This window comes from Chelonoidis abingdonii, chromosome 1 (genome assembly GCF_003597395.2).
Source record: "Chelonoidis abingdonii isolate Lonesome George chromosome 1, CheloAbing_2.0, whole genome shotgun sequence".
NCBI classification, from domain to species: Eukaryota; Metazoa; Chordata; order Testudines; family Testudinidae; genus Chelonoidis; species Chelonoidis abingdonii.
In genome coordinates, this window is record NC_133769.1 from 179,977,070 (window position 1) to 179,989,664 (window position 12,595).

Here is a 12,595-nt window from a genome sequence, read left to right on the forward strand (position 1 = left end):
AAAACGTGTTGAGAGAGTCAAGATGGCGCCAAACATGGAAGGAGGGGGGCGGGAAGCTCAGTGGTTAAGCATTGGCCTGCTAAACTCAGGGTTTGAGTTCAATCCTTGAGGGGCCACTTAGGGATCTGGGGCAAAAAAGTCCTGTAGCTGAAGGCGGGGGCTGGACTCAATGACCTTTCAAGGTCCCTTCCAGTTCTAGGAGATTGGTATATCTCCAATTATTACCTAAAAACAGGGATTGCTGGGATGTGAAGCAATGCATCACAGGGCGTTGGGACAGGAAGCAGAATGACCTGCACCCTCCCACAACCCACAGTGCCAAAATGGGACGAAGTGCTCTGTGCGATAGCTGCCCATAATGCACCACTCCCAACACCGCTGCAAATGTGGCCACACTGCAGCGCTGGTAGCTGTCAGTGTGGCCACACTCCAGCGCTTTCCCAAGACAGCTGTAACTCCCAGCACTGCACACCTGCAAGTGTAGCCAAGCCCTCATACTCTGAATGAGTATGGGAGGCTGACCTACCCTCTGCTAATACAGTCTATGGTCTTGATTGCCTTTGTGAATTACTGATACCCCCCTACCTCCCCACACATACACATTCACCACCACCTTTTAAAAAGCTATTGAAAGAGCAACTCTCTTTTTATGCTCTGTAACTAAAATTAATTTAATATTTGTAAAATGTTACCTGGGCCATCAGACAGTTTAAACTGCACTGAGCCAATTCTTAGTGAAGAAGATGAGATTGGAATTACTCTACTACTTAGCATCTACAGTAAAAAAAACAAAAAAAAAGAACCTCTGACACACAAAGACAATGATGGCCCTTGCAAGGAGTGCATCGTTACTGAGTTGGGACCATTAGAATTAGTTAGGGATATGCGAGGTGGTTTGGGTAATGTAGGAATTACCCCAAACCTTTGCATCATGGAAACTTCTCTGGGCTTTGGATACATGATTGTCATTTTCACACCTCTCTGTTCACCCTGGTTCTAATCAAGAGCAGAAGAGCTGAAATATACTGAGAGAGGAGCTGTTCTTGCCATGTTTCTAGCTCAACTGGAAATTATTAGTTCTAGCATACTTATGAAAGCCAAGTTTCCCAGCCTGGTTTTGTTCTTGTATATGGCTTTTCGAGCCTGTTAGGGGGAGGGAAATCTCCACTTCTGGATACTTTTCCATACCAAACCTCAGAACTTCTTGAGATGTGCTCATCCTTGCTTCTAGAAGAGGGTGTTGCTAATCAGAAGAGATGAGTGAACTCAGAGTTCAAGATTTCACACATTTCTCTAACTAGGTTTTAGATTCAGAAAACTTTTTCTATATTATTTAAACCCTTGTCTTTTTTCTGTAGTAGGCGATAGAATCTTTTAAAAAGACATCTATATTTTCCTAGCTAGAAGAGAAGCATATGTTCTGTATTAGGGATCAGAGGCCTAGTATCCCTCAACATTAGGCTGATGCAAATGGGTACCCTATATTTGGTACATACAATTTTTAGGGCTGTCGATTAATTGCAGTTAACTCTCATGATTAACTCAAAAAAATTAATCACAATTAAAAAAAATTAATTCTGATTAATCGCAGTTTTAATTGCACTGTTAAACAATAGAATACAATTGAAATTTATGAAATATTTTGAATGTTTTTCTAAATTTTCATATAGTATTCTATATTGTAAGTGAAATCAAAGTACATATTACTTTTTATTACAGATATTTGCACTGAGAAATAATAAACCAAAGAAATAATATTTTTCAATTCACTGCATACAAGTACTGTAGTGCAATCTCTTTGTCTTGAAAGTGCAACTTACAAATGTAGATTTTTTTTTGTTACATAACTGCACTCAAAAACAAAACAATGTAGGCTCTGAAGATTTACAAGTCCACTCAGTCCTACTTCTTGTTCAGTCAATCGCTAAGACAAACAAGTTTGTTTACATTTACAGGAGATAATGCTGCCCTCTTTTTATTTACAATGTCACCGGAGAGTGAAAACAGGCATTTGCCTGGCACTTTTGTAGCTGGCATTGCAAGGTATTTACGGGCCAGATACACTGAACAATCGTATGCCCCTTCATGCTTCAGCCACCATTCCAGAGGACATGCTTCTATGCTGATGATGATTGTTAAATTTAATTAATGCATTATTTTTTTGTGACTGAACTCACTGGGGGAGAATTGTATGTCCCCTACTCTGTTTTACCCGCATTCTGCTGTACATTTCTTGTTATAGCAGTCTCAGATGATGACGCAGCACATCTAGTTCATTTTAAGAACACTTTCACTGAAGATTTCACAAAACACAAAGAAGGAATCAGTGTGAAATTTCTAACCAACACAAGGTTTAAGAATCTGAAGTACTGTCCAAAATCTGAGAGGGACGAGGTGTGGAGCATGCTTTCAGAAGTCTTAAAAGAGCAACACTCTGATGCAGAAACTACAGAACCTGAACCACCAAAAAAAATCAACCTTCTGCTTGTGGCATCTGAGTCAGATGATGAAAATGAAAATGTGTCTGTCTGCACTACTTTAGATTGTTATTGATCAGAACCCGTCATGAGCATGGACGCATGTCCTCTGGAATGATGGTTGAAATATGAAGGGACATATGAATCTTTAGCGCACCTGGCACGTAAATATCTTGCGACACTGGCTACAACAGTGTCATGCCAACACCTGTTCTCACTTTCAGGTGACATTGTAAGTAAGAAGTGGGCAGCATTCTCTCCTGCAAATGTAAACAAACTTGTCTTAGCGATTGGCTGAACAAGAAGTAGGACTGAGTGGACTTGCAGGCTCTAAAATTTTACATTGTTTATTTTTTAATGCAGTTATTTATTGTAGATAATTCTACATTTGTAGGTTCAACTTTTATGATAAAGAGATTCATTTGTATTAGGTGAATTGAAAAATACTATTTATTTCGTTTTTTACAGTACAAATATTTGTAATTAAAAATATAAAGTGAGTCCTGTACACCTTGTATTCTGTAGTAATTGAAATCAGTATATTTGAAAATATTTAAAATAATGAAAATATTTAAATAAATTGCATTCTATTATTGTTTAAAAGTGTGATTAATCATGCAATTAATAGCCATTAATTTTTTTAATCGCTTGACAGCTCTAATCATTTTTAGTTCTCTTTCTTCCTCCCTCACTCCCTGAAGCCCCCAGAATATGAAAACAATAGCACTTAAGTCAAAATTTCATACTCAGGACGTTGAAGTTCATAAATGTGGAAAAAGGAAGTCTGCCTTCTATCCTAAATGATAATGAATGAGATGGAGTAAACTGGGATTTTTTTATTTCTAAAGACATTTTGCTGGGGGTTCACAGCTCCTTTTCAACAAGCTATATAAGTAATTTGATAAAAATGGCTGGTACCAAGCCATGCTGAAAAGGAAGAGAAGCTACAGAGAATATGGTTGAATACTTGAGAATTTCTTAAAGGTCATTAAAACCACTGATTATTTTGCTCCGTTCTAGGGAGGTGTGATTTTCTGCATGCATGTGTGAGTGTTAATGGTCTTCTGTCTCTTTAAGAAGATTTCTGCACTGTGGTGTCTCTTCAAGTGAGGGTAAGTGGCAGGGTGCTTTAACCAGTGCGCATGTAACTAGTGTGGGAAGGCTTGTACTTTCCTGGCAGCTCATAAGAGGCAGAAGAGGCTTCTAATGCTCTTTTTTTGCTATGAGAGGAAAGGGGTCTGCTGATAATTGTCTGAGATTTCAATCTGACGGTATTCCAGAAAATGAGGAGGATCAGGGGTTGGCTGATGGGGCGTGGAAGAAGCAGCCTTATTGTGGCTCTCCTGTGGGCAGCATTCGGAATAAAAGCTGCAGGTAAGTAGAGCCCTGCAAATCTGAGGATATCCATGGACCATGTTTGCAGATCACGGCTTGGATGCGGATACAAATTTTGTATCCGCTATGGCTCTACAGGTAAGACCAAGCCAGGCAAGACATAGCATGTTGCCGTCATTTTTCAAGACCAGTCTAGAAGTTAGTTTTCTATACTGAAGAGAGAAGCTGTCTGGGGAATGGGAAAGGAGGAGTGTATCTCAGTACCCTTCCTAGACAGACTCTGAATCATGTTTGTCTCCTCATGTCTTCTCCGTTGGTAAATTTAGCTCACTGGTACAGTGACTGAGGGTGTGTGTCCATGGCAAGTGAAAGGTGTGATTGTAGCTCTATACCCGTGCTAGCTTTAATCTATGATAGCAGGGTAGGCATGGGGGGCACAGGCTTAAGCACTAGCCAGCAAGGAGAGTATAAGCCCTCCAGGGACCCTGGGTTGCTAGCCTCTGCTGAAGCTGTGTCCCCACATCTACACTGCTATTGTTACCCATGTTGGCTAGATTAAAGTTAAGGTGGGTTTGCCTATCCATTCTACAATCACACCTTTCACTTGCAGTGTGGACATAACCTGAGAAATAAGCTGAACTCTGACCTCAGAAGGAGGAATATCTAGAGCTGGCTAGAAAAAGGTTTCATTTTCCAGTGAAGTATTGTGATTGTTCTTTTGAAAAAAACAAACAAACAAAAGTTTTCAATCAAACTACTGAACATTGAAAACGTCGGGCTTTTAGGTTTTCTAATGAAAGTAAACTTTTTTTGAGAAACGCTGACATTTATCAAACCCGATTTTCTGTTGATGCTCTCCTTGGCAGAAAATATTTGGCCAACCTGCATGCCCTAGACTGTGTAGAAGATAGGTGGGGGATACCGTGATATCCCTCCTCACACAGTTCCGCAGAAGGGCTGCCAAGAAACACTGAGGTTATGAGAAAAGCCAAATTATTAATTGTTTGTATTACAACAGCACCTGGAGCCATTAACCGAGGTCAGGGCCTCCTTGTGCTAAGCACTGTACATGCAGAGTATGAGACAATCTCTGCCCCAAGAGTTTACAAGTGACCTGAAAGATACTAGGCAGGTTAATGCTCATACAATAGCCTCTCCAGTTAATGGGTCTGCTCTCTTGCTCCCCAGGATGTGACATGCTTGAAATCATTTACCCATCAACCATCCTTATCCTTAAAGAAGGAGATCCCCTCACCTTGAATTGCACAATGTGGCATGAACAGAAACAGTCTTCAGATCTGAAGGCCTACTGGTGTAAACTGGTGGAAAATCAGAACAGCTGCGCTAGGGTTGGCAAAGAGCTGGAACACTTGCTATCAACAAAGAGCTTAAATCCTCAAGCAAGGGTCAGCTTGTCTCTGCTCCTGCAGATTCATAATATCAGCCTTTCAGACAGCGGTAGTTACCAGTGCAGAGCCAGTGCAAATAACCAGACTGCTATCGGTCACTACATCCGAGTGAAAGTAACAGGTAAGCAGTGGTAGCTTTAAGGTTTGTTTGGGAAGGGAGGTGCTAGAGGTAAGAGGGGCAAATGCAACACATTCTTGTCCTTTACATTTGTCTTTGTATGATTAAAAAAAAATGTCAATGAATTGCATTATCTCATCCTGATGCAATGATATCACACACTAATGTCACCTCATGATATAGCATTGCCATATTGTGACACTTGGAATCAGTTGAAGGCTTTTTAATTGTCTCTCCAGTTTGGCTCACTGGATGTGCAACAGGAATGTGATAATTGAGGTGTTCTTGAATTTGAGATTGGCTGGGGTAGGAGCTGTCTCCAGCATGCTTTGCATTTTGGGTACCAAACCAGTTTTTGTAGGTAATTATAGGGGGAGAACAAGGGCATGATGAGAAGAGTGTTAGAGTGAGGTGCTGCCAGTCTTTAACTCAGAGGCAAAGTTCACTCCCACACTGGCTCGCCTAGTACTTGCTCCTATTTTTAACCACAGAACCTGATAAATTAACATGTGGCAAAGAAATGCTTTAAATTGATGACTGGGTGTATATGAGCGTGGAATCATTAGTGCTGTGGGTGAGGATCGCCCATAGGTGCCTTGAGGTGAATGTAGATTTTGTGATGGTCGGTGCTTACAGAGATGGGGCTCACAAGGTCAGGGCCAGCACTGCTGAGCTACTTCTCACAGAGCTGAAATACTTTTCCGTTTCACTTGAATAAGCAAAAAGTATTGCATAGAGAAAGAACAGGAAGGGCTGAGAAACACCAGGGTCCCTGCCACCTCCCCCCTGAATCCTCTTGGTTGATCATGCAATCTGTTCTCATCTGAGCTACCAAATGACCCCTGCTCAGTGCACTAAAGGAAAGGATCATCCCTTCCCCTGAACCTTCTCAAGTCCCTGCCAGTATCTCCTAGGGGTAAAGTCACTCCTAACACAAAACTGGGAGATCAATACATCCCTGTGCTGGATACAGAGTGCTCCTGAGCCTGACAGAGGAGAGTGGCTGAAAACCCAGCTGTCGAGCAAGTGCCGTTTGGGAAATTCTCCAGAAGTTCAGGGCAGGTTTGCCCAGCTAATAAGCCAGCAGGGAAGTCAGAGAAAGGGGAGCATGCAGAAGCACAGGCCTGGAGGAATCATTCATATCATGAGCAGTAGCCAGTGGGATATACCCTTGAGTACAGGCAATACCATATGTGGACTCTTATGCTGCAGCTTGAGGGAGGAGGGCCAGACAGATGTGGAGCATGTGTGTGTTTGACATTGTGCCCATGCTTGGTCACTTGCTGTGCATTTTGGCAGTGCCAAAGCTATTGCCTCTGTGAATCTAAGCAGTTCCCTAGTCCAGACATTCTCTGTTCCACCGCCTTGTCCACAAATAAAATAACATGCTATTCTGCCTCTAAATGACTCTCTTTCCACTTGAGCGTCACTCTCCTGTGTTCCAGACTCTGATTCCAGCTCCCCAGACCTGCCATCATCAGTTGGCCCCACTTCTTTTCACTTACACAAAGAAATGATTTGCCTTGCAACCACACTATTATTTTATGCTTGCTTTTGCTCTCCCCATCACCTAACCCCCACCTGTACACATCATGAGTGAGCTGTGGACCACAGTTGCTAAAAGCGGTGACCAAACCTGAACTCGATCACGCTGGAGTCACCTCACCAGTTCTTATGCATCATCTTCACAATGCAGTGCAGCATCGTAACACCCCAGCGTGGTGTTACATTGGAGCCTGCCAGAGTCCCATCTGTGCTACTCTGACTGGGAGGAGCAGGTTCATGTTCTTTCCAAGCTGTTCACCCAGCCTAATTGTTAACAATGCATCAAAAGTATATTCCCATTCACCGTGTTTTCCCTTTCATGCTGCCTGGAGCTTTCTCTAAAATGTTTCAACTCACTTTTCATTTTTTTTTTCTTTAGCTGCCTTCTCTGTGGCTTAAGAAAGCCGCTGTGGTTTGAGTTTACAGAGAGACAGTTCTGCCAAATGTTTTTACTTACCTGCACTTTGTTCATGCTTGTAGCAGAAGAATTAAACCTTATGAGTTCTTTGAACACCACAAGGAGTCCAGAGGCTATCTCCCAAGGCAGCAAATCTCCAAGGATGGATTCCTGGCTGGAAAAGACATGGGCACTGATCGTGATACTCTGGCTGCCCCTTTCTTAAAAGGTAGGAAAAGATGTATACATTCTCTCTGGAGAGAGATCCTGTGATCTTCCATCCTCTAAGATCATAGTAGAGCCACACAGATTTTCAGAATGACCCTGTTTTCCTTTTTCTTGAGAAAACTGCTGTTTTGTAGAATCCTTCATCTCCCATCACTGCCATACCATAGAGGTTAATGGACTAGAGTCCCCATCCAGGAAGGCAGAGTGAATCCTGCTAGTAGTAATGCTGTGCTTTCATGGGGTTGGCACAAGGTGCCACTGCTCCAAGCTTGGTCTTCTGCTGGCAGTAACAGTGACATCTGTGGTTTTCTGACTTCTTGTATGAAGCAGGCCGCGTGGCTTCAGAGCTGATTTGACTTGTGGGCTCTAAGTGCTGCCTGTTATATGTGGTCATAAGCCCCTGGGGATTCGCAGGCAGCCCTGATATGTGGTAATGTGACCTGAGTCATTGTGCAAACAAATATTGAGTGTGAACCCATTTAGTTAATTTAAAAATGAGATGGCCGTCTTAGGGCCGTGATGATCCTTCAGCATGAACTCTGGGATGGCTTTTGGGGACTGATGCTGGTCTGTATTTGGACAAGCTTATGCCTCGTTAATGTGGACATAGCACTTGACTCATTAATGGACAGCTAGTTGTTTTTATTTCTTAGGGCATATGTGATGAAGTTATGGTTTCTGGTCCTTGGGCAGATTCCTCTAAACAGCAGAGTAAAAGTTAACAGACTAAACTTGTCTAAAGTTGTAATAGCAAATTCATTGTATTGCACAGGACTGCATTTCAGTGTTTCATGGAACACTATTCCCGAAGAAGGATTTTCAGCGGCTTAATGTCTGAGCACCTGGACGCCAGCTCTGCAGGATTATTTATTGTTTCCTACACTACTGGTTAACGCATCAACACCCCCTTGTCAGACAGAGGGACTCTCACACTCATCAGCATTAGAAGTAAAATTCTGTAGTCTCTTGTGTCAGTTTTGTGTGTTTTGTCTCCACTATAATTGAGGATGGATTTCTCAGTGTAGAGCATTTAAAAGGCAGGAAGAGATTTCTTTCCATGTCTTCTTTCTGGACCTATCCAGAGAGATCTTCTAGTACTCATTGCCTCAACCTGCTACACTCCCTCTTTAAAGAAAGATTCCACAGTGCTGCTCTCCTGTGGCCATTATTTCATTTGCATTGTCTTCTACCATGTTCTGTTCTACCACCTACTCTCTCTGGGTTGCTTTAAGGGTGCTAGAAGCTCTTATCTAATCCCCAGCAGTGGGAGGTAGAATTCTGTAAACAGGGTTTTGCAGCTTTTATAGCTTTAGGATGGATTCCAATTGGATTTATACTGCAGGTCAGTTTGGAGAATTGGAAAGAGGGGCCCTCTAGGGATTAGCTCCTAGATACTTGTTTGTTAGTCTAGGCCCAAAATTGTGTCTGTATGTGTGTAGGAAGAGGGAACAATATAAGTCTTTTTACATTTCAGTTACAACTTCTTTGGGGAGCAATTGAACATCCCCCATGTGTACATTGTGGGCTTCTCAGAGCAGAGGTCACACCCCCTTCTCTGTTTGAAAAACTAGCACACTGTGGGTATTACCGGAAATAGCTAAGTAATAACTGTAACTCTAAGCACAGCATCAGTGGGATAGTGCATGAGAACTTGAAAATGACTAAAGATTTCAAGACTAAAGGTTAAATAGAATGTTCTATAAGGAGAGACCATAAATGTGCAAATTATTTTTTAAATTTCTTCAGTTTTAGTAATTGTAGGATTTTTAAATGCAGTATTTTATCTTGACTGTATGCTTTTAAAAACAGATGGCTTTTTTGCAGACATAATTCTATAAATCTGCTTTGGGGGGAATAGAGAGCTCCTTTTAGACACAATGTTTGCTATCAAATCTACGTGGAAAACCGTGATGTTTATATCTGTTGGCACACTCGTGAGCATGATGCCTCTTGATATCTTTGTTTCAAAGTCCATGAGTAGCTGCCCTGATGCTAGTGTTTGATAAGCATTTCTGACCTATGCCATGTTGTAATAGTTGTGTGTGCTGCATGGAATGTAAAGGCAGAGAATTATCCTATAAATGAATAAAATACATAAGTCATATGTCTATCTCCCTATTTATCACTGAGAATTATCCTAGTTATTTATCAGCTCTGAAGGGCTGTTCTTTTTATGTATACTCTGTAATTCCTTTTGTCACAGGGAACCAATGTTAACCTGACATTAAATGCTCCATCTGAGTTGTTGACATAATAAAGTGTTTGTTTATGGCTGATAGAAGCTGGTGCTCAAAGGGCATCCTCACTTTGCAGAGGCAGCCTACAGCATGTGTGTTTCATCAGGCATGTTGGGTAGGAAGAACACTCTGTGATGCTGTGGTTTGGGTTCCACTAAAATGACTCAAGCTCCGCTGAGGTGTTTTTAGGACTGTTATTCAGCAGACAGCACTCTGTACAGTTACACACAGGAACACGATGCTATTTCTGTAGTATGATGTAGCTATACTTCCATCTAGTGGTGAATATATAAGTAGCAATTAAATAAAGAGACTAAGGAGAACTCTCATATTTTAAACTTTGCCAGGCATTGGAAGAGAAAGTAAGGATTCTACCCACAGAGAGATGCACTTTACTTAAGAAGCTAAAATCTCTTTGAACTCTCTTGAGTTTCTATATTCTATACAACATACAAGGAATAAGTCTTTTCATATACAGCAGCTACAAGACAAGTTGTTGCAACCTACAATCCCCAGGCTATATATAATCCGTTCAGTAAAATGCACAACCCTTGATCACAGCAGGGCCATAGCTAATAGGAGACCATGCGGTACTTCTGTACTGGAAGAAAGAGTTGAGTGTATGTTTCCAGGATGGCTTGGAAGAAACAGAACGTATTCCTCAGTTAAGCTACACTCAGTGTGATTCCTGTTTCTATGGAATAGCTATATGTTATTTATATGGCCAATACTGACAAAAAGTGGGGTCCCAGATAGGTCTAGATATTTACATGCAAAAAACCTCTACCATGCAGTTAAGGCTATAGACTCTCTATAGCCCTGTGCTCCCAGTGCCCTTCTAGCATGGGAGGGTTTGATTCTCAAAGCTCAACCGTTGGCAAACCAAGAGTTAAGGTGACATGTCACACCAACACAGTCTTCTTTCATCTCTGCCCCAAGGAGATCACAGTATCATTCCTTTGCTCAGCCTCTGCCAACCAGCAGCAAGTACTCCTCAGATCAGTGGTGCTGCACAGAGCACTGTGAGGGTCCAGGATACTGTACCAGTAGGAGCTGTGACTTTGAGATCTTCTGAGCACAGAGAAAATGGCAGTTTTGAGTGAGGGGCAGTTAAGATATTGCTATATTTCCAGGATGGTGGCAGGGGGACACATTTGGATTGTTGGCTACTGCTGGTTAAAATTTTTCCATCAAAACAGTTTTTCAATAGAAAACTGAACTTTTGAATTAATGAAATTTTCAGTGGAAAATTTCAACTTATTCAAAAGCAAGACAAACACTATCTCCCCCCAGCTACACACACATATACACATGCACACACTCACTCACTTTGGCTGAAAAGTTGAAATTTTTAATGGAAAAGAATCTATTTTTCTGATCAGCTGTACCGTTGGCCAAGCTACCTCATGCTGATAGTACCTAATTCTGCTGGAGGATTTCTAGACAGAACTGGCTGGGGGACACAGAGTTTTGGTTAGTGACCCCTCTCTGTCTCTTAGTTGAGTAAACTGATAAGCATTAGGATAATGAGTCTGGAGATTATGGGTGAGAGTTTCAAAACAGTTGGGAGACCTTTGTTAAACCTCAGTGGCTCTCTCATGCAGAGATCAGAGAAGGCACCATCATTTAAAGTTACAGCACAATTTAAACAGAGCTATAATGTAGGTAACTGTGTTATTAAAAGTGGCTTGCCAGAAGCAAGCATAGTTCAAAAGTTCTGCTAATACCTCTCAGTGATCCAAATTTATATCTTTTTGGCTGTTCGGCAGTTGCAGCAACATACAGCAGTGTCTCCTCAGAAGCGAGCCATAACAATACACAGTGTAACAATCACACACAATTCAGACATTTGATAAAGAGGCAACTGTTCAAAAAGTCCGAAGAGCTCATTTTAATTCATCATATACAAGCATCCACACCTCAACAGGTTATTCTGGAGGACCTTTGCACTGGGGGGAGGGAGAGCTCAGTGGTTTGAGCATTAGCCTGCTAAACCAAGGGTTGTGAGTTCAATCCTTGAGGGGGCCATTTGGGGATTGGTCCTTTGAGCAGCAGGTTGGACTAGATGATCTCTTGAGGTCCCTTCCAACCCAAATAATGTATGATTCTATTGTCTCTGCACTACTGTAGCAGGGTGGCTTCTCCTGTGGGCTGGTGAGCCTGGGGCTGAGTCAGACCTGATTACAGAATGAACCCCACCTGAGGGGAATCAAGCAATTCCCCATGAAGAGCAGAGGTGGCTGCAGCAAAAGGGGAAAACTCAGTGAGAAAAAAGAATTCTGGTAGAATCATGATTGCAGAGAGTTTGGAGGGTTACCCAAGTGAGCAGCAGGCTTCTGAGGGGCAGAAAAACCTGCCTGTCTTTGGGACTGGATATCAGAGCCCCAGTGAGGGAGGACTGGTTGAGAGATTGGACTAGGGTGGAAGATGGGCCCTGAAGCTGAGAACAGCCCAGAGCAAGTATAGACTTTTCTTTGTGTTGCTAGAATGGATTTTAGTTTGAGGCTGTAGATTGTTGTAAACTGGTTGTGATATTAAACTAGCCCCATGCAGGGCACTGTTAACTGGAGAAAGCCCTGAACAGAGGAAAAACAAAGGATGGGAGCCTGCAGAGACACCCCTGACCAGAATGGAAGCTCAGTAAGCAGCAGTCCTACTACAGCCATGTTTCCTTTTCTAGGCTTTGTGCACTAGAGCAGGTGCCTCTTGGCCATTCTGGGCTTGATAGTATATTTTAAGGCTTCTCCTATAGAGTTCTGGGATCTTCACAGAAAAGTTCTCACAATACCAACCAATCTGATTCATGATGCCCACATACCGAGGTATACACATACATGAAATACAGCTCT

General features: G+C 42.1%; 1 protein-coding gene across 1 annotated transcript; it reads left to right on the plus strand.

The window, feature by feature from the left end:
* Nucleotides 1–3,536: 3,536 nt before the first annotated feature.
* LOC116825196 (CD160 antigen-like) lies at nt 3,537–9,592 on the plus strand. The gene is made up of 5 exons (XM_075061977.1): nt 3,537–3,589; nt 3,758–3,851; nt 5,001–5,342; nt 7,365–7,510; nt 8,282–9,592. Exons 2-4 carry the CDS (start codon nt 3,761–3,763, stop codon nt 7,505–7,507), a joined length of 576 nt encoding a protein of 191 aa, XP_074918078.1. The 5' UTR covers nt 3,537–3,589; nt 3,758–3,760; the 3' UTR covers nt 7,508–7,510; nt 8,282–9,592.
* The last annotated feature ends 3,003 nt before the right edge of the window (nt 9,593–12,595 follow it).

Excerpts from the sequence above, each read along its gene's own strand:
- LOC116825196 (XM_075061977.1), top strand. The coding sequence starts at position 3,761 with ATGAGGAGGATCAGGGGTTGGCTGATGGGGCGTGGAAGAAGCAGCCTT. Across the intron at positions 3,852-5,000 it reads ATTCGGAATAAAAGCTGCAG|GATGTGACATGCTTGAAATC; the intron begins GTAAGTAGAGCC and ends CTTGCTCCCCAG. Across the intron at positions 5,343-7,364 it reads CATCCGAGTGAAAGTAACAG|CAGAAGAATTAAACCTTATG; the intron begins GTAAGCAGTGGT and ends TCATGCTTGTAG.